Source organism: Epinephelus lanceolatus, chromosome 1, assembly GCF_041903045.1.
Source record: "Epinephelus lanceolatus isolate andai-2023 chromosome 1, ASM4190304v1, whole genome shotgun sequence".
Classification (NCBI taxonomy): domain Eukaryota; kingdom Metazoa; phylum Chordata; class Actinopteri; order Perciformes; family Serranidae; genus Epinephelus; species Epinephelus lanceolatus.
In genome coordinates, this window is record NC_135734.1 from 38646191 (window position 1) to 38672554 (window position 26364).

At 39.6% G+C, this 26364-nt stretch overlaps 1 protein-coding gene across 1 annotated transcript; it reads right to left on the reverse strand.

The window, feature by feature from the left end:
- Window positions 1-617: 617 nt before the first annotated feature.
- LOC117256926 (immunoglobulin-like and fibronectin type III domain-containing protein 1) lies at window positions 618-25750 on the reverse strand. The gene is made up of 23 exons (XM_078170264.1): window positions 25703-25750; window positions 22026-22111; window positions 15937-16059; window positions 15705-15844; window positions 15342-15441; window positions 13825-13851; window positions 13432-13474; window positions 13148-13343; window positions 12700-12813; window positions 12443-12605; window positions 12043-12315; window positions 9505-9629; window positions 9190-9331; window positions 8804-9097; window positions 8394-8693; window positions 6398-6574; window positions 6192-6320; window positions 5709-6017; window positions 3818-3903; window positions 3530-3722; window positions 3107-3403; window positions 936-1262; window positions 618-824 (listed from the first exon to the last, which is right to left on the reverse strand). Exons 2-23 carry the CDS (start codon window positions 22060-22062, stop codon window positions 820-822), a joined length of 3600 nt encoding a protein of 1199 aa, XP_078026390.1. The 5' UTR covers window positions 22063-22111; window positions 25703-25750; the 3' UTR covers window positions 618-819.
- Between the last annotated feature and the right edge of the window lie 614 nt (window positions 25751-26364).

Here is a 26364-nt window from a genome sequence, read left to right on the forward strand (position 1 = left end):
AGGGGGCAAGAACCACATTTCCAAGTACTTTGTATTAGCAATGTAATGCCAGGCACCAACAGTGGCAACAGTTATGTATTTGTAGAGACACCCCAGTCTGTTGTATCAGATAAACAATGTATTCACAGGGTCTCTTTCGCTTAATGTTCGTTGTCCAGGGAAATTTTGTCAGCTAATCGGTGTAGTAGTGCAACATGTGGTTTGAAGTCAGTTGCTAAAATTTTACTTGAAATGCAAGACATTACCTTTTTAGAAAGCTGTCTGATTTCTCCATGAATCTTTATCTCATGTACGCCAACAGAAATATAATATATTAAAACTTTAGGCAAAGTAAATGGAATATAACAGGGTGCGTGTTGTTTGACAGTCCTCACCCTTCAAAGTAAAAGTCTCTGCATAAGATACAAACGAAACAGCTGTTAAAAAATTATCCCACAGTGCTACTAGTGGTCAGTAATTCCACAGGCTTCCCTCTAAGAATAGTGGTGTCTGTAACTTCAGGTTGTTTTATATAATTTAAAATCATTAGACACAGTGGATCTCAAAAAATTGAAAACATAAAACCTGCTGTTTTACAGTGTATTTGACGGCATCTTTAGTAAATAGACGCAGAATGGTGAAAGTCTTCAAAGTTTAATAGAGCAGCATACAACATTTCTGTGCATATTTTCTGTAGCATTCTTAAGTTAAGTCTTTAAATAGTGCTGCATCATGCTATTGGGAAATAGATTAACTTCTAAATTAGGTACAATTGATTTAAAACACAGTAAGACCTCTGTTGGTTTGGTTCAGCTTCTGTCCAGCAGCTGCAGCTCCTCTTCACTCTGCAAAGAAACATTAATACTGTCATATTTCCACATAGTACACTGAAATGTTTAATAAATGTTTTTATGTAAAAAAAGTATCTTTGTTAAACCGTATACAAATGTTAATACCTCTGACGTTGAGGGTCATTGAGGACTCGGCTGTCCCCAGTTTGTTGTCAATGACGACCTTGTATTCCCCGTTGTCTCTGGGTCCCACTCTCAGTATAAGCAAGGAGCAGACTCCACATACGTTGGTGATGTGGTAGTTGGTGTTTGTGTTCAGATTGATATTGTTGCAGTACCATGTCACACGTGGAGCTGGATCACCCTTAATTGCGCAGCTCATGTTGCACTCATAACCCTGTGGAGCTGTGCGCATCTTCAGGGGAACGATAAACGATGGAGGTGACTGGAAGTTAAAGGATTTTGCCTCTGGCATGTTTACTTTGAACTTTCCTGAAACACAAAGACATGCACAAAGTTTAGAGTTTTACAGCACTGTAATACTTAAGTTTGTACTGGTGGCCTTTCAAGGCAATTTTCCAAGATTTTACACAAAATAGATCACAATTTTATCGAGTCAAAGACCTGACATCACATCCCCGCTATCTTCTCGTCTTAAGTGTTCTTTGTCTTTCTGAAAAAGGGATTACCAAGAGAAATAAGTATCTACTACAGCAACTTGTTATCAGAATTTGAACAATTTGTGATTTGTGACAGAGTTAAAAAATTATGGATTTGGTAACACTCAAAATACTACTGGTCACGAAAGTTTTGCCAGTATGGTGGTGCAAATACCGTACATCAACTGTTCTCCCTTCTCCATCATATCTGCCCATGCTTAGCAGGGCTCGACAGTGCGAGCGTTTCACTCGCATTTGCGACTAAAAATAGGTGTGTGCGAACTGTAAAAAATATTTAGGGGCACATGTGCGCATAAAAAAAACAGCCGAAGCAGCCTATATTTTTGTCAATAAAAAAATATGATAATCTAACCGCAAATGTTGGAGGAACTCCAGCCGCCTTCCCTCTTCCCTCTTCCCCGTGTGACACGGTTATGGGCGGTTTCCAAGCCACTGTCGGCACAATGACAAGTCCCACTGTCGGCAGCGTGGAAATAAGTCAAAGTGTGGAGGAAGCGGCAGACCTACGTACGGGGAAGCCTGCTCCATTCTCCCCGCAGTTAGGGACTGTTCGCCACGGTACCGCTGCTGGGCAGGGTGGAAATAAGGCCCTTTTCACACAGAGCGCGCAAAGCACAGACCTCCGCCGACGAACCCATTCATTGTGTATGTGCTACCGCAGCGCAAGAGTACACCGCTCTGCCCAATAGCAATCTCTGCGGTATCAAGTTTCCCACCCATACACCTATTGCACCTGCATATGCTCTCGTCTGATGTCAGCTTTCCAATCCTCCCTGTTTTGTCTCTTTGTCTGCATCATGTAATTCAGTAAACTAGTCGACTCGCTTTAGTCTGTCAAACCTTGGATGACATTTGAACTGGGCTTGTGGGAAATGGTGTTCATTTAAGAATTCTAGTGTGTTTATTGAGTTTGCTCATGGTGTTCAGTTTACTCATCACAAGGAGTACAACTATCCAAAGTTAAGAAAACTATCCAGATAATGACTATAACGGAAAATGCAGGATAAAATGTAGCTCATACTGGAGACAAAAAAGACTGGATATCTTTGCCTCAGCTGCTTCAATTTTGAATGTTCCTTTTATTTTAACACTCTCTTGTGCTTCCTCCAACTGAGTGCATTATGAAATTTCTTATGTAACCCTGTAAAAATGTACCAACCTTGTCTAGATAAATGGAGTGAACTGTATGACATATCTTTAGTAGTGAGCAAGATTAGGTTTTAGGGTTGAATTGTTGCAGTATTGAAAATATAGCTGTGAATGAGACTTTCTTACTTCTGGAACAGAGCCCAGAAGCTCCAGTTTTACTTCGGCTTTCTGTTAGTTTTATTACAGCAATATCTGTTCTGACTAAATGGTTAAATTCACAAAGAAGTAAAACATTTAAAATTGGCCAGTGGGATGAGACATTCAAGTTTTAAAATCCTCTGTAAGTCATTTGATTTATAAGGTGTGCATCTTCCCAAGGTCAGTATTTACCTGAGGGCGTCATTAGAGTGAAACAGTCCTGAGATCTGGTTTGGTGAACAGCGATTTTAAATTTGAGAATAGAAGTGGAATACTTAGGCAGCTTTTGCAGCAAAGGAACCATAGTTATGGGTGCATACAGGAAAGAGAGAACTGATTCAGATGCCTTTGTGAACTGGAAGCACAAACCTTTTTCCTTTGGGGTTCCAAACATAGGGGATTCAGAGGGTGGTGAAAGACCCATGTCATTTTTAGCAAAGACCCTGAAGTTATACTCCCGTCCGGGCAAAATATTGACAACTGTGAACTTATTGTTGAAGAGATTGTCTGCAACTGTCCTCCAATTGCGTTTGAAGGAGTCCCGCTTGGATACCATGTAGTGCAGTCTGTCGTCCCTCTTCTCATCTGGGGAGGGAGTCCAGGACAGAGTAACTGTTCCTGGGATGTTCTGATCCAGCTCCACTGGACCTGGAGGCCTGGGATCATCTACAACCACATGTAGAGGCACAGAGATCTGAGTTACAAAAATGTAGCTTTCTATTCAACAAAGACTGCTTGCTGCACGTATTCAGCTCAGTCTCTCAGTTCATGGCCATGCACACTGAGATTCACCTGTAACTCTGATTTCAACATTGAAGCTCTCCTGGCCGACAATGTTCTTGACAGTAATGGTGTAGATGCCACTGTCAGACCGCTCAGATGTGGGGATCAGCAGCTGAGAGCCTTTATCAGAGTTGGTAATGGTTACATGTTTGGGTAAAGGAACAGCATCTTTTAGCCACACAATTTCTGGCATGGGGGAGGCCTGTATAGGTAATAAGAAGAATCACAGATTAATTTGTGAAATGAAAAATACAGTCACCAGTGAACCCATTCGGAAGATAACTTAGAGCATGGGACCTCAAAGTTGATGTTCAGGCGGACTGTGTTTCCAGATCGTACCACCACGAAGGACTTCATGTTGCGATCTTTAAACTTCGGCCTCACTGTGAGGGTAGAATTTAGAATAAAAATGATTAGCTTCTTTCCCAATACCCAAAGTGACATTTTCAGTTTGCTTCTTTTGTCCAACCAACAGACCGTCACCCCAGAGACTGTTATAAATGACAAAGAAAAGCAGCAAATTCCCATATATAAGAGGCTGGAACCAGCAAATGTTTGACATTTTTGCTTGAAAATGACTGAAATGATTCATCAATCATCAAAATAGTTAATTTCCTTTCAATAAACTAGTCACTTAATCAACTAATTGTTGCAGCTGTGTTGATTAGATTATTGTAAAACTTAAATTAACAGCCTGGGATATTATTTGCTTAAATCACTGAACTCAACTGGCTTATATTTGGGACAGGTGTCTTATATTAGACAGGCCTTTAACCCTTTCACACAAAACTGTTTCTCAACAAAGATAAGAAATATGACACCTGTTTCCCGGACGTACTGACACAACACCTCTTTATCCTGATAAAAATATGTGCTCACAACTTGAATCCATTTTTATGAGAAACCCTTTCGATTTTTTTCATGGGTGGACCCTTACAAACTAAGGGCACATGATATAATTTACCAGGTATTCAAGGTATGGACACCTTTTCTGACTTGACTGCTTTATTTCTCTTGTCTACCAGGCTGCTAAATTGAATTAATTATTGTATTCTTTGGTGCTCATGGTTTCAGTAAAATAAACTTAACGATTCAATTGTAGAGAATCTAACTGAGCTTACGTTGTGTGTGGCATTTCCATATTGACAAATGTTTAAACATATATATTTTTATGTGTGATCTAAACATCTAACCAATGTTGGCTCCATTGGGTAGCCAACAAGCTGGTTTTATACAACTAAAGAAAACTGAACTGCTTGGCCAGAACCAGAAGTCTTTGTTTGTCAAAATGTGTATCCACACCTGGCAAGTAAAAGGGACTTGGCTTTTAACTGAAGTTCTACGGTAGATAAGAAATTAAAGCCTTTGTATAAATTGTTACATTTTCTGTTCCTGTAGACATACACTGCATAGGAATGTCTCAAGGACATATACTGTTCAGGACTGGTTTAGAGACATTTTTAAAAACTGATCACTATCTATCTGTCTATCTGTATCTGTATAACTCCAGGTCCATTTCCAATCATTTTACTGTAATGCATTGTTCCACTGTGCTGGGTACACCAGCTGTCAAATATACCACATTGCAATCTGTTACTGGAGCCTGTTTCTATCCCAGATTGTTGCAAATGATTGATTCACAAGGTGGTGTAGCGAAATAAATAAATACAGATGCCAGCAGTTTGAAAACATACATATATCTACACAGACAGCCTCTATCTTTGGTTAAAATACAACAACCCAGGTCACTTTTTCTGTTACAGTGAGGTTTTCATGTTGGACCGTGCCCTAAAATTGCTACGGTTGCTTGAAGCTTGATTTCAGCGTCAGTGTTTTGTTCACGCTGGGCTGTCCAGAACCGTGTTACAACACCTTTCCTGTCGTAATTGACTTGTCACAACGATTCCACCCTTTAACTCCAGTATCCACGGATGTGAGACCAAATGTTTTAAGACACAATACAAACACTACAGAAAAAAGAAAAGCTGTTGTGCTGGCTGTATTTTCTTGGTGCAGAGCAATGCAGTAGTGTTGACAGCCGTAGGGCTATTTTTGGTGCACTGTGCAGATGTATTGTGGGAGAAAAAAAAAACATTTGCTGTGACATTCTGCGGACACTGAATATAACTTGATCAGGACATTTACAGAATCTAGAAACTGTTTCCCTTTAAATTTCAAATTTTCTTACCAGGAGGAGGCATGGCAATGATGTAATTGTCAAAACCTTGAGGTTCTCCATCACCTCCGTAATTGGTGGCAATTACTCTCACCCAGTAGGTGGCCATTGCCTTCAAGCCAAGCACGGTGTAGGAAGTTAGAGTAATTGGCATGGCATTACAGCGGGTCCATTCAAGGTTCTCTATTGGTCTGATCTCCACGTAGTAGCCTTGGGCTTCATCCTCTACCCCTTTCATTTCTTTAGGTTTAGTCCAAGCCAGTGAAAATGTGGTGTAATTGGAGGATGTTAACTTCAGGTCTGTGACTTTGCCTGGGGGTTCTGAAATTACAACAATGTGAGGTTATTGGCTTTCATTGCTGTGCTCTTATATTAACCAAAGAGCTACAGACAGCATTATGTTGAACAGCGTGTGGGTTCACCACAAAGCATGACTTGCATAATTTTCTGTAAAGACATGCAGTGGGATATGAGAATCCAGTGTGTCTGGCTTACTCATTGGATCTCTCGCGACTACTGTTTCACATGGAATACTAGGATCTCCAGCACCAGAGAGGTTGATAGCCGACACCCTAAATTCATATGCTGCCCCTTCAAAAACATCTTTCACTGCATACTTTGTGTCTGTGGAAAAAGAAAGATGGATATCACTCAGATGCACAGCAGGGATGTTGCTGCAGCTTGTTGTACGAGTTGGATACCTGTAATGGGCCCTCCGTGGTTCACAAGGCTCCAGTAATTAGTGCCTTTCTTGTTCTTTTCCAAATTGTATCCCACTATTTTGGTTCCTCCAGTGTCACATGGAGGACACCAGGTCAGATTGATGCAGTCTTTAAAGGCACTGACAACTTTAGGTGCTGTTGGGGATCCTGGATAACCTGTGGGAGGGAACATGATGTTTTTACTATTCTGTGTTGCTATGTTGTGTTTCTCTTTTGCTTTTTATTACCTTCCAAATTAAAACATGTCACACAACTCCAAGACACCATGATTTATTCACCCCCCAAAAAATTGATATATAGATGAAACCGGCAAGAGAGCTGAAAAATGTTTGGCGATAAAAGCATAATGTGCTTGTGAGGAGCATTTTAATTTTGAAGGATACATAATGGCCTGCAAATCGCTGTGTGTGTTCTCAAATTAGAAATTGAATTTTTTTATTACCTCCACCATTGGTGACTTTATGTTTTAGGGGTGTAACGATACATTGATCTAAATTCATATCTTGATTCAGTGGTGTAAAAACATGGATACATATCAGCGTCTTTAAGATACACCTTCATTGTAAAATTCCAATGGCATGTCTGTGTCACCATTTCCGCCCAATTGCACTGCCTTCCCAAACCTTTAAACAGTGCAAGCGGCCTAGCGCCAGGCAGACAACAGCAAGCAGCTAAGGATAGACAACAAAGATATTAACTGCTGTTGTCACTATGGTTTCAAATAATATTTATTTTTATTGTCCTTTGTCATTTTTTCTGTCAATTGTTTTGTCAATAAAATGTCAGGAAACCAATAATGAAACCAAAAATCCAAAGCTATTTAGTTTATCATGTATGACAAAGGAAAGTATTATATTATCACATCTAAGAAGCATGAAACCAGCAAATCTTTGGCATTTTTCTAAAAAAAAATTACTAAAACAGAAAAGTTGGTCAACTGGTCAAAAGTTGTGATTTACACTCCTATCATGTTTTCGTCTAATTGAGTATTTCTGTAATATATTGTTGGAAAAGTTGGTCATGTTGCCAGGTAGAAGTGATTAAAGCCCCAAAGTATGTGATTTGATCTGAGCATTGGAGGATAAATGGGCAGATTTCGGGTCTGATTCAACAACAACATCAAATTTAGGGTCTGGTTGTGTGATTTACAGACATCATCTTAATGTGACCAACTGGATTGGAATCTCCTCAATTTTGAAATGTAAATATCAAACAGTCAATTTTTACGACCTAATCCTGTAGTGTGAAAGGGTCATGCAGTAGCCAATGCGAGCAAGCTGACCGAAGAGCTTCACCAACACTTTTGAGACTAACAATTAAACTTTAAAAAAAAGCTGATTCAGTCTCCTCAGTCATGACTTGATCCACAGTTGCTTCTTTTTTTTTTTCTTTTTTTTTTTGGTGCAAAACACAGCACACACAAGTGCAACCAGTTGATGATGACAGTCTGCCTCCAATGGTTTTGTTTATTTTTTCTTAAGCCACATTTCATCACACGGGTTTCTGTGAGATCCCAAGTCCCTGGAATCGCCCCTCTGACATTGTTATATATAAATGCTAAGTGCTGCTAGGTGCTGCGTCTTGACTGAATCTTCTGGTGTGTGCGTTTTTTATGAATAAAATAATAAAAAATCAGTTAAATCTGCCGTCATGCTTGTGGTCTCCCTGTTCCTTAAAATCAGTTCATGATTTTGAAAGTCCTCTTGTGTACACTAGGCAGTAGTGAAAGTATCAAAAATGACAATTGTCAATAATAATCTTCATTTCTTTAAATATTTATTGGCCATATACAAATGTTTTAGCATCTAGAATTACAAAATCCTGAGATACTACATTTTCTTAAAATAAAACAAATTGAATGTAAACTTTTTTGCTCGTTTCACTCTATGGTTATTTTACCTGCTTCCCAAGAAGTTAACTTTTCATCGGAAGTAGCCCTTATAAAGCCTAAATTAGGCTCCAGCTACAGACTTACGTAATACACCAGCTGGTATGTCCTCTGTCTGCAGGTAATCACTGATGCCTTCTGCGTTCTTGGCTCTGATCCGGTAGCAGTATCTCCTTCCAGGGTCCACATCTGAATCTTTGTAACTTGGGTTGCTGCCAGGGATCTCACCCAGATTCAACCATTTATTGCGCCCCACTTGTTGGCGGTCTATAATATAGTGTGTGATTGGGCATCCGCCACTGTCTTTTGGTGGCTTCCATTTGAACTCGACAGATGTCACAGCACTTTCCATAATGTCCACAGGTCCTTGTGGTGGTGTGGGTTTGTCTGTCAGTGAAATGAGAATAATTTCTACTGATAGCAAAGAGCATTTATCTCTTCACATGCAGTGCCAGGATAACACATGGCAAACCTTACACCTCTTCTTGTCAACTCACCCAACACAATCAGTTTGGAAATTGCCTCCATTGTACCAAATTCGTTTTTGATTTTGATTTTGACCTCTCCGCTATCTTTCCTTTGACACTTCATGAGGCGTAGTTTGCTCTCTGTAGCTGATGTGTCAATCTTCACATTGAGAGCGGGCAAAAGCTCGTCGTCGTCCTTGTACCACTGTATATTCATCGGTTCCCCACCTGAGAAGGGCAGCTTCCATTCTGCATTTTCACCTGCCTTTATAATGACTGGCTGAGTGAATTTTCCAAGTGCATCAGAGTCAATTTTTGGTGGGTCTACGGTGTGAGAGAAAAAAAAGATTTAGTTAAAAATCTGAACCATTTTAAAGCATGGGATAAATCATCATTTGACACTATTTTATTCTGACCTTGAATATTAAGTGTTGCCTCTGATTTACGGCCTTCAGCTTCAAAGCGGTACTCAGCTGCATCATCTTTTGAACAGCAGTCAATTATCAACCTGTGACAGGCTCCATCTTTGATAATTGTTACCCCGTCCCCATTGGTAAGCTTGTCAGATAAAAAGATTCAGTATTCATCAGACACACATAAAGATAAATTAGGGCTGCAATGTAGTGTAATATTTTTGACTGTTATGGACCTTCGTAAGGAAACGGAGGAAACATTAATATGTATGGCAGTAGTCTTATACACTGGTGATTCTTCTAAAACAGCTGACTTACCAGCTTCCCATTTTTATACCAGCGTCCCTCAGAGGTCTCATTGCTTAGTTTGCAAGACAGCTCAGCCCGTTCACCAACATTAGCAACAGTATCTGACAGCCCACTGACAAACTGAACACCACGATCTGCAAGAGTAAGAACAAAGTAAACATTTAGTTATTATTGAACTGACTATGTGCATTGTACTTGTCCATATGTAACCCCTGGTAAATATGACACAGTATTAAAATATGCCATTTCAGTGTTTCAGATAAATGGTATAGAATAAACAGAGCAAACAAAGACAGAGACAGTGCAGAGGGCACATGAGCATGCAGTTTTTTGTTTTCCAGCACAAGCAAGGCAAGGATAGCAATGACCAGAACACCTCTGTTCCTGTCAGGGCCTCAACACTGTCAGTTTTCTTGTTTACAGTGTGTCTCACTCTAGTGGTCAACATGCAGCACTGCACAAGAGGTTTTATAAAGTAGATCTTAAAACGTTTTAATATTGACTTTTGATGGTTAATAGTTTGTTTGGTGACCCCCAATAGTTAATTTTCTGTCACTGAACTTCTTTGTAATAGTGAATTATGTGCAACTGCAAAATCCAAAAGCAAATTTCTCAGATTATTTTGATCCAGAATTGAACTTCCACATATTCGACTATTGATTTAAAGTTCAGCCCAAAATGGTCAGACCTGTCAGAGTGATGGCTGACTCATGTAAATGGATCCAGCGAGGGCTGACTGCACATTGGCAGGTCCGTGTTATATACGTCTAGAGTATGCCATGTCTGTGGTATCTCTGACCTTTTTATAAACTATGATATTCCGGTCATGGATCACATGCCTCGCCCACTTCCAGGAGCCGTCTCACTTCCTCTTTCTCTCCTCGAAGCACTTGTACTCATACAACTGAAATCACATCCAGTGACTACTGTTATTTACGGTAGAACGTCGCCAGCAGAAACACCAGGAGCCATATTCACAAACATTCTGAGAATACTCTCAGAGAGCTCCTAACTTGGCCTAATAAATTTAGTAAGGAGTCCTAGCTTAGGAGTGATTTAGGAAACTTCTCAGAGCAACTCTGAGCAAGGAAGGGACAGAAACTTTTACCTTGGTAAGGAGGTGTGATCTACCCCATTAGTAGGTATAATGCTTTCTTTTAACAGATGTGATTGGTTGTCACAGACACATATAATCACCCTGCATGATCTTATCTGTAGCATTTCATTTACTCACTCTCATCAAACGTTTGGAGAATATTTCTCCGAACTCTTTGTGGTTCCACCGTTTTCGCCTCTGATTAAGAAACTCTTAAGCCTCTTAAAAGTCCTCCTCCCGGCTCTTTTAAGGTCTAAGATGCTCTGTGAATTACTTTTATCTTTACAAGGCCCTAGTCTTAACTTTTAAGGGAAAGTCTGAGAAAACTTCACAATTTTAAGAATTTTCATAGAATTTCATCACTGGGAGCAACTCTTTGTACGAGGAAGCTTTGTGAATATGGCCCCAGGTGCTTTTGCAACTTCAGCTTACAGCAACGCCAGTCCGCATTTGTCTTTGGTCCACAGCACAGCAGCCTTCACTGTTGATAAGCCATTACTCGTGAAGTGTAACCAATCAGATGGTGCTGTGAGCAGGACACAGGAGTGATCAGAGGCGAGACTACAGTGTTGAGGGCAGGCTGAGAGTCAGCGGTATGAGAGCACAAGTTGCACATTTTTCAGCTAACTTATTTTATCTGCTTTAGGATAAAAAAAAACTTTAATCAACCAGGTCAATAATCATTCGACCCATAGTAGAAAGGTTCCGTCTGTAACTATCTCTCATATTTTGCAGTAGGTTGGGACCTACCCCATTCTTAGTCAGACCTCCAGTGCAGGACCTAGTAATTCTGAGACACTTGATAAATATGGACCCAGATAGCAAAGCTGATAATATACATCATGCTGTGGCACAAATACATCTTAAGCACTAGAACCAAAACTATGTTGACATATTCATATATGAACCTCTCCAATGAGGTGACACATGATTCAGTTTTTACATAATGCAAAGATTTTACCTATAACCGAGTCTGGAACCAAAGGACCACTTCGTGCACGCTTCTTTTTCTTATCATCCGCATCACCATCTTTATTTTCATTATCTCCATCTGTCAGGAGGTTCTTATTCTTGCCGTCTCCATCACCCTCGTCTCCATCAGTCTTGCTACCAGAACCATCACCAGAACCATCCTTTCCATCTCCCCCATCTCCCCCATCCCCTCCATCCCCCAGTGCAGCGTCCTTTTCAGCCTGAGCTCGTCTGGCTGCCTCCAAGTCTTCCTTCTCTTTCTGTAGCTTGGCCTGTTGTGCCAGAGCCAATTTAGTCAGGTCTTCTAGATCCCCAGTTTGGTTGCCCCTGCGGCCTTTACCATTTGGATCAACTGAATTACAGAGAACACATACAAGTATGTAGAATAAATACTTGTGCTGAAACTTTTTTTAAATAAGCAATGAAACAGCCTATTTAAATGAATGAATGAGCAAATTAAAAAAAGAAAGAGATCCTACCTTCCACTTTGAGAGAGGCACTGCTGGATGTTATCCCAGCGATGGCATAATATGCTCCGTTATCTGCCATTTTACAGTCTTTAACTCTCAGTGTGTGAATTAGTTTGTCCTCTGAGACAGTGATCTCATATTTGTCCCCATGTTCAAGTGACGAGTCCTGTGTGGACCACGTTATTCTGTTGAGGGGTGTTGACAAGACACACTGAAAGACGGCGTCCTCACTTTCAAAGGCCTTCACATCCTTGATCTTGGCTATGAACTCCACAGCAGGCACTGGGGAGGCGGAAGGGTAGACGTGGATTAACTGGTGGATTAACTGACTAACCTTTCATTCTTGAATGTGCCTTGAATCGTCAAAACAATCACTCTGTTTTGTGCAGGTGCTATACTTGCACCTTACCTCTAAAGTCAGTTGTAAGGACATTTGCCTCTTCAACATCAACCTGGTAAAATCCAGCGTCTTCTGGCTGAGGATCTTTGATGCTGAAAAGATAATTTGTCCCTGATTTCTTTAGGCTGTGCTTTGAATTTTCATCCTCATCATATGGAACCATTGTCCCGTCCTTTTAAGAGAGAAGTAGTTAGATTCTTCTTCTTATTATTATTTTTCAAGCTGTAATTGGTTTTATAGTCTGTCTAAGACTGCATATTACTCACCTTGAATAAGTTAATGGCACTGTTGGGATCATGTAGTTTCATGTCGAAGCCAAATTCAGCTCTTCCACTGGGTTTCACTTCTATTTGTTTCACATTTTCCAGTTGCTCTACAACCTAACGAAAAAATTTGAAATGTAATGATGTTACTCTCAATTTCACTTCTGAAGCCGTGGCATTTTTAACTCGAGGGGCCTTGAACAGAGTATGGATGTTTACTTTTTAAGATTCACTGGGCTAGTTTGGCCTGAGGCTACAAAAATCCTTTAAAATCCCTTTTTATTCATCACACATGCTTTTAGAGAGTAACTTAACACCTCCTGAAAATGTTGTCCTCAGACCCTCAGTGGTTTAACATTTCACCTTGCTGCAGTGATGTACAAGCGTACTGTAGGACTCAATAACATGTGGTTATAGGTGCAACCAAACTGTGATAAACTGCATACAGTACCTTTGCCTGCTCATCCTCCCTTTCCTTCTTCATCTGGTTGAGTCTCTTCAGCATCCAGCGAAAGTCGGTAATACCAAATTCAAAACAGATTTTTTCGTAGTCCTTCTTTGGGGCAGAGATAAGCAGCTCCCAGAGTTTAGGGTCAATTTCTCCGTCTTTTTGTGGTGGGAGTTGTTTTTTTCTGGTGACAACAACACTGAAAAGAGAAGAACAGAGTAAAATTGGAGATCTACAGCAGTGTATGTAAATAGGAAATAACTGCTTTGACTCTGACTTGAACTTACGTCTTCTTTAGCATTTTTCTGAAATCTTGTGCTTGTCCATTGGCTGAAAGAAAATGAAAAAATGAGATACAGCTTTTCTTAATGGCAAATAATTCCACGATCATATTTATTCAAACTCTATAGTTCTGTCTAAACCTTACAGTGGAAAAACAAACAAAACATGCTGGATTAAATAATGTGGTAATCTTTGAATCCATAGAATCTTGCTTTTTAATTACAGCATATGCCTTAGTATCTTATTGGCATGTTCAACACACATTATTGTAATTGCTGCTGAGATCCATATTCAAGAAGAAGAAGAAAAAAAAACCACAATTATGAAATCATTAATCCCTAAAAAGAATGTATGGCTGGACAGATGATAGAACAGAAAACTTAATCTCAGTTTCATACCTTCATGGGCTTTCTTTTTGATGCCAGCTGGAAAAAAGAAAACAATATCAAAACATGAAATCTTTAGCAAAGAGTCAAAGCTACTTAAAGCTAATTAATTTACAGGGTACATATATCAGTGTTTCCCCCTTGATCAACTGTCTTAGAGGAGTCGTGAGGACAGTGCAGGGCTGATGGACAGGGTCAACATATTTGCTGGTTCTTGGAATTAAGTGTTAGCTATGTAGCTGCTGTCTAATGTTTGCTGGTATTAGTTGGAAACATAGCTGAACTGATCAATCTTAATAACGCCCTAAGTTTTTGGAAATTAAGTTATTTTAAGGTGTAGATGTGAGGCTATAAGCCTCTTCAATTCTCCAAATTGATGCAGTAAGAAATGCTTGATTTTGAGTCTGTATGTCGTCAGAGAAGTCCTTAAAAGGGGGACTACGCCCATTTTCAATATTCATACGTTATTCCCATGGTCTCAGACAGCCCAAAAATGTCAGTAAACATAAACAACTCTCTCCCAAATCTAAAAACTAGAGTGTTAAACACTAATTTGTGTAATCATGTAAAAAATCTAGAGCTGCTTCATAGACAGTGAATTTGGAAAGATACCATATGCCACACCATAAAAACTGCTCAGGAATTGCCTGTGGAACATGACAAAAAGCTCAAGGTGTCGACCTGGCCTCCAAATCTCCCACACCCCTATCTGATTGAGCATCTTGGGAAATGCTGGTGCCCCACCTCACAACTGACAGGTCTCAAATGAACCAAAGCCAACACCCCCAGTGCCAGACACCACGGAACACCTTCCAGAGGTCACGTGTCCGTGCCTTGACTTGTTGGAGACAAATCCGATCCAGGGAGGCCCCACTGTGGGTTAGGGGTAGCTCTGAGGTACCAGCACGTCTCACGGATGCTCGATCAGATTTGGATCTGGGGAATTTGGAGGCCAGGTTGATGCCTTTTGCTTTTTGTCACATTCTTTGGGCCATTCCTGAGCAGTTTCTGCAGTGTAACATGGTGCATTTTCCTGCTTGGGGGGCCACTGCCATCTGGGAGTACCGTTGCCTAAGGGGGGGTTACTTAGCCCATAGCGGTGTTTGGGTGGGTGGAGGGCGTCAAGTGGCATCCACATGAATGCCATGACCAAAGGTCTCCCAGCAGAACATTGCATTGCATTGTAACAAAATGATCAATGTTACTCACTTCACCCACCACTGATTTTAATGTTTTGGCTGATTGGTGTAGGTGCACTTTAACTTTAGTGGGAGCTGGTTTGACCATGGAAATGTGAGTGACAGCTGGCTTTACTGCAGTCTTTTACTTGCTCAGTTGATGAAGGGGCATTATGCCACATTTATTTCTTAATATCTATATAATGATTTATTAGTAAAAAACTAATGAATTAAATCCATATTTCCTTGTCGGTCAGGTGGGACGGGGCGTCTCAAAGGCTGGGCAGGCCGATTCCCCAGTATAATGGTAGGGGAAACACTGATTCTGCATAGTGATAATCTGTCTTTTACCTTCTGTAACAGAGAGCGTTGCAGTGGCGACAGCCTGTCCGTACTCGTTGGTGGCAAAGCATTTGTAGGTGTCAGCATCCTCTTGTTTTACATTGAGTATCTAATGAAGGAATATTATCACAGTTAGATTGCATTCTTAATGCTGAATATTAGTTTCTGAGCTTTTCTAATTAATTGTTTACTGTGGATGTCATTGAGAACAAAAAGTACTTATCTTAAGTGCACTTCATACAATTTCAAACAATTGTATTGAAATACAGAACAGATTTCATATAAATCAAGAGGTGTGGGAGTACAGGAGAGTGGAATGTTTCTACGAGATGTGGAGCATTTGCTTTCGATACGTAGATGAGGTTTTCTCACCTCTAAAATGTGCTCTTTGGCTCTTGCATCACATCTGGTGATGTACTTCTTTGGGTCATCAACGTCACCTTTGTTACGCCCCCATGTTACAGTTGGTGTCGGTTCTCCACTAACCATAGCTTTGAACATTCCTTTCTTACCTGTAAAATCAAAATACAGAGAGCCATACAGCAGGGACACAGTTGTAGGTAGTGTTTGGTGGCATAAGTTCAACTATGTTGGTGTTATTTACCCTCTTGAGCCGTTGTTGCCATTGGCTTCCGTGCGAAGTCAGGTGTTGACTTTCCTAAAGGCAGCTGCTCAACATACTGAGTGATTGTAACTCCGGGAACTCTGGACTTTTTGGTGATAGCCACTGTTAAGACCAGAAAATAACAGTAAAAATCAGCTGTGTGAGGTTGTTAAAGCAAACACAGACAAAAGGAACAGAAACACAAACTTTGTACATGTTTTGTTGATTACATGAGCTGTATTTATCATTTTTTGTGATCAATTGTTTATTGTTTATACTGTAGGTGGGAAAAGCAGTGTTGCAATCACAAATGTGGTACAATACAAGAAAAAGAAATCTGGCATTTCTCTGCCCCTCATTTCCCTTCTTCCTTTTCCCCTGCTCCCCTCCACCCTGACCCCTAAACCCTGACAAGGAGACACCATAGTACTGGAGCTGCAAATACAAGTCGCTTAGTTAATTAAGGCAAATACTGCCTAACAATTGTCATCGTAATTACAATCGCCATCATTACTATTAATTGCAGCCCTACAAGACAATGTACATGGACTTAGAACAAGTACAAGCCAAAAACCTGCAAAAAAAAGAATACAATTAAATTACTAAATAAATAAATAAAAGCAATATTAATAATAAAGTTGTATTTATTGTTTACACTTTTAAAACATACCTACTCAAAACCATGGGGTTGAATATGGTTAAAAGTATTTTATTTTCCACCTTTACTAGTGCTTTTATTTTTGGTTGCAGCTACGCTAGAATCTCACAAGAGGTCAGTATTTACTTTCTCTTTGTCAGCCATTACAGCTGCCACACCATGGCAAGACCTTTTATGTCTTGAACTGTGCTGATTAAATGTACTTTGGATTAAACAATATATCTATAGTTCTCTATAGGCAGACATACATTGCAAAAATACTCAAACCCAGTCAACTTTGTGTTCTTCATTGATATATTTTAATACAAACTCCCATGAACTAATGTTTTTCTATTGTCGAATAAATAAGTAAATTTTATTCATGACGAATGACATGCATGATGACAAAGTGGAGGGGCCTCAGTGTCAACAGTGTTATCACCCAAGGAGCCATTAAAGGTCCCCTCCTGTGGTGGTGGAGACAGCAAAAGAGATGGGTGACACATTTTTAGTCAGCCTTATTCCTCTCTAGGATTTCAAAAGTAGGATGACTCAGCACACAACAGTAAGTTCGTCCAACAGCTGTTGAAATCAAAAACTCCAACCCGCCGTCTGTTACGCCAGCATCGCACCTCGTAATGACTCAGAGCTGCTTCATTCATTCTGGGGCCTGAACCTGTAAAGTGAATTTACCGCTGCATAATACAGATAGGCTAAGCGGCTAATTACCGTGAGCAGAATCAGATGAGTCCCACTATTATTGTAGTGAAATCAGGTCTTAAGCCAACTGGAGCTGTTGTAATCTTACAGTAGGATTCATTATATGATTCTAAAGGGTGCCAGGGTTAACTATAAAGATACCAAAACTTAAATCATATTCACATTTAGTTGATAAGAAAATACTGGCTACAGTTTTCAAATGGATGTTGCAGGCTGGTAAGTTGGTGGCCACTAGAGGACCATTTTAATGCAACTTAATACAGGATTTTATTCAGTTTTAGTTTGAAATGAGACACCTACATTTCAATTAAATAATTCTGCCCTTGTCTCACTATCTTTATCAAGTTTGTAATATAAGTCCTTCATACAACATTTAGACATTAAAATACTATTTTATCACTATATTTTTTAATGTTGATATTTTACTAATTATACCCACAACTTGTTTAATCTTCTATAACAGGCAGTTAAAGGGATAGTTTGGATCTTCTGAGGTGTGGTTGTATGAGGTTCTTATGCATACTTAGTCTATGACATGCAGTAGATGTCAGTCTGCATGCCCCCAGTTGAGAGGCACACAGAAGCCAAGCACTGATCGCTGTGCAGGGATCAGCAAGAAACATATTTTAGCCACTTAGAAAAAGTCTCATCTGAAAAAAAATGTACGCCATGTTTAGAATATATTCACAGCTGTACCTTGTGACAGGGATCTGAAGCTGTTATAGCTAGAGTTAAAGCTGGACTCAGTGGAGGAAAGTAGTAATTTAAACTGAACACAGGAGCTGGTGATCTGACGCTGCCTCGATCAGGTATTTTGTTTGTGTTACTGTGTTACTCTGTTATTTTAAAGGGTTAGTTCAGATTCACCAAAGTCACACAATAACACAAACAAACTAAATAACTGAAGCAGCAGTTCACCAGCAGGTCCCGTGTCTGTCTGTGTAAAGTGGTGGCTGAGGCACCAGGTGGCTTAGTGGGTAGAGCAGGCATCCCATATACAAGGCACTGCCCTTAACGCAGCAGCTGCAGGCTTGATTCCAGCCTGCGGCCCTTAGCTGCATGTCATCCTCCCTCTGTCCTCCATCATGCTCAGACTGTCCCGTCTAATAAAGGCAAAAAGCCAAAAAATAATCTTTAAAAAAAGTGAAGTAGTGAAAAAACATTCAGTATAGTGTACACTTGATATTGGTGGGACTTTTTTTAAGGTGGCAAAAATATGTTTTGCTGCTCCCACTGTCCACAGCTATACATTTCTTACACTCTGAACACACTGCCTGCGTGAGCAGCAGGACCGTGTTAACAGGTTAGAGCAGCCACAAAGCCCATGTGAGCAGCACTGCTCAGGTGCGTCTCGGCTGCTGATGAGCTGCGGAACATGTAGAGCAGTGGTTCCCAGCTGGTCCAGTCACAAGGTCCACATTCCTTCTTAGTCATTGGCTTAAAGGGATAGTGCATCCAAAAATGAAAATTCAGCCATTATCTACTCACCCATATGCCGAGAGAGGCTCAGGTGAAGTTTTAGAGTTCTCACAACACTTGCGGAGATCCCAGGGGAGAGTGGGTAGCAGCACAACTATACCTAATGCAGGCTGAAGGAACCCCAGATTAAAACGCCCAAAAAACACATAATTGAAACCAACTGAGTTGTGCTGCTACCCACTCTCCCCTGGGATCTCTGCAAGTGATGTGAGGACTCTAAAACATCACCTGAGCCTCCCTCGGCATATGGGTGAGTAGATAATGGCTGAATTTTCATTTTTGGGTGCACTATCCCTGTAAGGTCCACACAGTGTAATCTATTCAGTGTCAAACTTGTGTTTGGCTGTGTCGTTGAGCTGCCGGATATTCACTGTTCTCCAAAATAAAGTGTGTTTTTTACAAACTACAAACTTTACATTCACGAGTCACTGGGATCCACCAGTTGGGAGCCACTAATGTAGAACAGAGGAGTTTTGCGTATTTATTTTGTGTGATGCGTGCAGTTTTCAGCAAAAACAGACTGAGAGTATCGACTTTTAATTGTGAAATGTAGTGGTTACAACAGCGCGCAGCACTGCAGCAACAACGCTGTCAGTGTGAACACAGCACGTGCACAAGCCACAGTGGTGCAGCGAAGTTGCCGTCACACGCTGCTCTCGTAGGCAGTGTTTTTTGAGCATTAGCTTGCGTGCCACCACTCCTGCGTGTTTCTCCAAACTGGGGCGTGCTGTACTGTACTGTATGTAATACACTAACTGTAGATATGAACCTCATACAGTCCCATTTCAAAAGATCTTAACTATCTCTTTGAGATAGGTAAACCATAGTAAACACAGGTAATGGAATTTGAAATATAATTTCTGCTGGCAAACCTGCACTCCCCCATGTCTTACCTGTACCTTACCATCTATCTGCTGTAGTTGTATAAAATAAAATGGAAACACATGTAAGAAGAATAACGCTCACAAAACATACAGATACAGGTAAAAAAACAACTGATTAAATGATTTTTTTTCCCTATTCAGAACACTTCAGAGTGAAACCATGTCCTTGTCTCTCTGAAATAGGTCATTTGCAGTGACACACAGTAAGCTAAGAGTTGACTTATTATGTCCCTGCACCCATTGTGAGTTACTTTTAGGTTACCCATTCTTCATCACTTTTCCACAGCAGCCCTTTTCCAGTTAGAGGGCACGTATTGAATATTCATCAAACTGTATGTGTCATCTCTCCAGGGATTGGTTTATGCTCTTACAGTATATCATCTGAATGCAGGCAGGATTCTTGCTCCTCAAGCATTGATTCACACATAATCCAAGTCTGGTAGGACAGCAGTCAGTCGTTTGCCTCTGCATACCAATCACTCCTGGAGGAAACTGTTAGATTTGGACACCAGCAGACTTCGGGACACCTTCAGTAAAATTTTGCTGGCTGTATAAAGCTGATATCCTTTTCATAAACCACTCTGAGTCTCCAACACTAGGCTTCTAGAGTGACTGTGAATGGTCTGACACTCTGGGATAGTGTTTCTTGCAGGTATAAAATGAAATTGGTGCACTTGTCCTTCATAAATCCATGAAAGACTCTCCATTTCAAGTACTGAAGAAGTGGCATTTGTGACGTCAAATTAAGTTCAAATGCAAGTGTACAGTATATCTCTGCCAGGTGGGCACATGACCACCCGAGCTGATCGCTGCTACAGTTCTTGTTATTCCTGCAAATGTGCCATAGCACCTTTCAGAGGCTTTCCAGAAAAATCATCTCATCTACTGTTGCTCAAATCATGACTCATGTAGCAATCGCAATATCCATCAAAAAAATATGAATGATGATGATATGAAAAATTCATATCGTGATACTCACGATTTTTGACTTGTTGACATATTGACGTCATACTGTTACCCATGGAAACAACAAGTATCCTGAATGTTTTATGAACAGACTAGGACTTTTCAGACTCTTCTATCGAGTTACAGCTCAGAGGAAACTCATTCAGGGGCTCCTCCGGCAGCAGCACAGTGTCTCTCCCTCTCCTATCTCGCCGTGCGCACACGGGAGTAGCTGTCGTGTAGTGATGTTGTCATAAACCTACGTGCGGCTCGCGGCTCGACAAAAAACCACATGTATGTGAATGTGTGATAGTTGTGGTATCATAACAGCCTGTCACAGGTTACAGCGTGATGATTCGAGGAGAAATGGAAGAGCATAAAGGTCCAGGTGGGAAAAAAAACAACTCAATCATTTAGGATTTTACTAAAAGAAGGAAATCACTTGTTGATTTATATATATAGATCCCAGGGTACATTTTTTGTATTTGGGAGCTGTTTAAATGTGTAATTTGTGGTGGATTTTATTTTGTTGAACTATTAATATTGTATACAGAATCTGAATCTCGCTCTGAGTTACTGTTGTTGTTCACAAACTAAAGAAATGAGAGGTCATTTTTGTTGAGTTTTTACTGAATATTTGAAGGCAAACCATTAGGTTGACTTGCAAAACTATCACTTATTTTGTAGCAATTCTATGCTCTTGACTGATTGTACATTTTTTTTTTTACTAATTTGTCATATCTCCAAAATTATCATTATCGCAAAAATACCCTGAAATATTTTGATATTATTTTGGGGCTATATCTTATGGCCCTATCCAATTTTGTGCCAAAATGTGGTCTACAATAGACGGTTAGTCTTGCTGTTTGAAGCTGAGCCATTTTCTTGAGAACTTGTGGCCTCTATCGGCCAGCTAAGAGAAGTGAGGAGTCAGAGGTCAATGACAGTATAAAATAGTCAAAAAGACAGGTTTCTAACAATTGTGAATCACATCATGTACAAGAGGTGCTTGAGCACACAGTCATTCATATGCATGCAAAATATGAGGCCGATTGGCCCGGAAGTATTTGAGATTAGCTGTTGACAAACGCACACACAATCGAACACATGGTCCCCTCCAGGCTTGCATATATGCCTGGTGGAGATAATTACTTTATTTGTTCTCTCTTCCTCCTCTGCCTTTACTTTACACCCACTTTCACAAGTACTTTTTATGAGTGGATATACATTTTGAGGAAGAAGAACTTCTTCTGTTTAGCTAGATAAAAAGTGTAACCTCTGTGTTACTTGACTTGATACCCACAAGTTTGTTGTTAAGACTTGTACTAAATTTGTGTAAATTATTAGTTAATAATACAAAATGGTAGTCCTTGCCCTCAACACAAACCCATACTAAAAAGTTTTTCACATTTAATTAAACTTACCTGAGGCTTTTGGGTCGTGGTTTGTTTTTGAACTCATTGTAGCGTTGGTGATTGTTTGTCAGCTCGAAGTGTTGATCGCTTTGTGGCTGTAACAAAAAGAAAAGCTCACAGTTGTATGTAGCTAAGTCAGTATGCGTTGTTGGTATTCAGAACCAAAAATTCATTTTCATTGTTTACAGTTTTCACAAGGCTGACATTGAATAGTAATGGGGAAAAGTTGATCTGTGACTCAGCCAAACTCTGTGTGATAGACTCTGTTCAAGACAAGTCATTCTTTGAATTATCAGTTTTCCAGATTTGTGGGTTCTACACTCTAGAGTACACAAAGTATAATGTGAAATTGTCAATTAAATACTGTCAAATGTTAGGTCCTTCACTTTATGTAACTAACCTTCAGACATTCTGTTGTCTATGTGGTCATCTACATCGCTGATTATGACTAATGATTATGACATTTTTTAAAATCAAACCAAAACACACAGAGGGCAGTAAAGAAAAATTAACTAGGCTTGTTTGTGGTTCTTTCTGGGATATAATAGATATTCCTATGACAATAAACTTAGTTTATGTTGCACTTTTCTAGAAGTAATAGTAAAAACAAAGTGCAGAAGCTGAAAATTTGACAAAGATAATGAGATAATATAGAAAAAGCATTAATATTTATAATGCATAATAATTAAAACAGTATGCTAATAAAAAATTAAGAAAATATGTTTCAAATATATGCTATAGAGCTGCAACTAAGGATTATTTTCTCAGAAATAGCTGAAATAGAAAATAGCATCACAATATTCCAAAACCCAAAGATATTAATTTTACAGTTACAGGAGACTGAAAGAAGCAGCAATTATTCATTTTAGTAGCTGAAACTGATTAATTTTATGCATTTTCTGCTTAAAAAATGACTTAAATGATTAATCGATTATGAAAATACTTGCCAATAAATGTTTCATCAACTGACTAATTATTTAACGACAAATCATTGCAGCTCTAAATAGTATACCGTAAAACTTTAAATAATAGCCCGGGCTATTATTTGCTTAAATCACTGAAATCAATGGGCCGGTGTCTGTATCGGAGAGGCGTTTAATTCCTTCCACACAGAACTACTGCCCAGCAAAGATTGGGAAATACAATTAGACTGTTTATGTAAACCAGTATAAATATTACTTTTTTAAAAATTAGGCTTCAGATAATATACCAAATATGAATCATTCATTAGATCTAGCTCCGACAGACAGCGCATCAGAGAGAGAGAGAGAGAGTTATGACACTTGAAGATTACTTTACATTATTAGATTTTCATGAAAAACACTTTTGATTCTTTTGATCTGAGGATCCTTGCAGACTAAAAAAATATGAGTAACCTACAGGGTAATCAAGGACTGGATACATTATTTGAGGAAGCCATCACCTGGTTTTATACAGCCGAAAAACTTAGATTAAAAAAATGAACTGCTTGACAACGAGACCAGGCCTTTAATTGAGACAGTCACAGCCACACTGGGCTAGTAATAGGGACTGGTGTTTAATTGGGACTAGGTTTTTTTTTAAATAATTTGGAGCTCCCGTCATGGTCACAAGTACACTCAGTCAATGACTCAACTTGACCACTCTGTAACTGCTGGGGTCATGAGAATGGGAGATTCCAAAATGGGGTCATGGGCCAGAAAAGGTTACGAGTCCCTGCCTTGGAGCTTCTCCTCATGTGTCATCTATGTTACCGTATGACATCAGTCTGTCAAAGTGGGGATGCCATGACTCCTGCGTGACTCGTGCAGACACTTGGAGACATGCTGGGACACAGTAAATGGGGAATGTGAAATCCCACCTATTGGCTGACTCTGCCCAACTGCCTGTGGAGTCAAGTGGCTGTGCCAGCAATTTAACTGCTCAGGATCCAAACATAGACAGGGGCAGAATGTCTGCGATCAAACTGTGAAGCCAAAGCACATATCTGTAAATCTCTTTCATACCACCAACTATTAAAAATGATGTTATTCACAGCGAGGTGCCTAGTTGTTAACTACTAGCAAAAGACTGAAAGTAAACCTTAAACTTAAACTGCGTTTGTCCTGAGCAGTCATGTGGATTCGTTTTGTGTTTGAAGGTGAAAAAGCACCAAGTGTGTACTTGATTTAGTCATTTGAAAAACAAAGCCTCTACAGAGAGTTAAGATGAGGTACAGAATTTATTTATATCAGGTACTCAGCTTATAGGGAGCAGACAAAAGAAGACTCCCACCTACTTTGACTGTCGCCCAGTAGACCTTCAGGTCAAGCACCAGTGGGTGACAATGACCAAGAAACTGTTAGTGAAGGGTAGTTTAAATCTTAAAGTTAGGTGAGTAATTCTTTTAGTATCTTTAATGCTGGGAGCCTTTTAATTAGAACTAAATGAACCTAATATCAAGATAATGGCCATAAGGCTTTTTAAATGGCTCTTTAATTTTAAGGACCATAAGAGGAATAATGAAAAAATGTGAAAAAGAATAGTTGACCTTGAACATCTACAAGCCAGCAAAAAAATAAGTTATATTAAGGCTCTGATGTGTCACACATCCTGTAGTGCAAAGCGATCACAGTCTCCTGCTCAATCCTTTGTTAGTCATGGGAAGCCAGTTGGGAAGGTCACATTTGTGACTGAAATATGGCACCCAGTTGAGCTCTTTAACGTCAACGTTACAGGATGATCTCAAGAGGTTCGTTCTTTTTTCCCCCCTCCTTTTACAGAGTATGAAAATTCTTGAGACGTCACTGCTTTAATTCTTGAAATGTGGGAAAAAAGAGCAAAATTTCAGGGCTCACTTTTGTGGATCCTGTGTCTGTGGCAGCACATACATTACAGTATATTATGGCATTGTTTGTTGTTACGGCCCAGGTTAAAGAGGCTATGCTAACATACCAGCCACTAACATTTTAAACAGGTATATACAATAGCACAATGACTGCAGGTCTTTAAATGTTAAAGTAAAAGCAAGGACATAGGTTTTAATTCAACATTTGGGGGGTCAGATATAAAATGAGGGTTGGGGGTCCCCTGCCAGACAAATTTAAGCATTAAACACTCAATTTCCTGCAGTTTTTATGCTCCAATTTATGCCTTTTTTGCTTTAATTTTGACAAAATAAGACATTTACACAATAAATTAAACTCTTAAGGCTCAGCAAATTCACATGTTCTACATATTGAGGGGGACATGTCCCCTGTGTTCCCCCGAAATCTGTACCTGTGATAAAAAGTATTCAAAAACCGGTCAACAGGTCTTTTTTTTTTTTTTTGTCAGGATTAGTACATTTCTGCAGCAACAGATTTGAAAACTTAGACAGCTTCTGACCTCTATAAATATACATAAACTATAAACTATACATATCCCTCTACTTGTCTTTATGAAATGATGTATGAAAAATGATCATTTCAAACCTACCTCATCAGCTGAAGAATAGACTACAGCTAGTCTGTACCGTTGTATTAGCCTCTCTCAACAAATGATTCCTGTCTGTTGTCCATATTTGATAATCACACAGTTGCCCTGACTTGTACCTCTTGCTGATTTAAGCCATTGCATTTCTTTCATGGCATATAAAATGTTGCTTTTGGACAGTATATTCATTCAATGGAAATTACTGATGCAGGAAATTTGCTAAATTTGTTAATAAAAAAATAAATCGGACTTACTTTCAGTTCTTCGTCGTCTACATTCAGCTGTCCGTCTTCAGTCTAAACTCTTCTCACTGACCAATATTTCAAAGGTGACACCCCTTTTTGTCCGGTGATAAAAGATTGGAGCCCACAGAAACCCATACATGGGTGAAATGTAGTTACTGAAAACCCATGTTACAGCAGTGGTAAAGGGTGGAGGTTCCTCTTACCGATCCCTATGAAAGCGATCACTTTGCAGTTCGCTCTGGAAATACATTATGACTGTTCATTCAATCTGGTATTGGAAGTATCCAGTCTACAGTTTTCCACCATTACTGTTGACAATATAAAAACAACAGGTGCATTATATACTAATATCAAGATTCACATTCTGGCAGATTTGAACTCAAATGAATTAGTGATGGATTTTACTGGACTTCATATTTATCATCGAGACGTTTTGATTTATGGATCCACAATAGCCATGTAAGAGTCAAAGCATCAAACCCAAAGCTGTAGCCTGGCAGCTTCACAAGGTCTGTAGTAACAGGATCGCTGCACTGTGGACTTTATTGGCCAATAAACATTAACACGAGACATTTTATTTGGTAAAATAATCTCCGGTTGATACGGATAAATCAGCCTTTCCAATTAGCCTCCAAAAGTATAAACGGAGATTCTCACAGCATGCCGGTAGT

Coding starts and splice junctions, on each gene's coding strand:
- LOC117256926 (XM_078170264.1), bottom strand. CDS start 22,062: ATGAGTTCAAAAACAAACCACGACCCAAAAGCCTCAG. Junction 15,442..15,704: donor CCAAAGAGCACATTTTAGAG/GTGAGAAAACCT, acceptor TTCCTTCATTAG/ATACTCAATGTAAAACAAGA. Junction 13,344..13,431: donor AGAAAAATGCTAAAGAAGAC/GTAAGTTCAAGT, acceptor TTCTCTTTTCAG/TGTTGTTGTCACCAGAAAAA.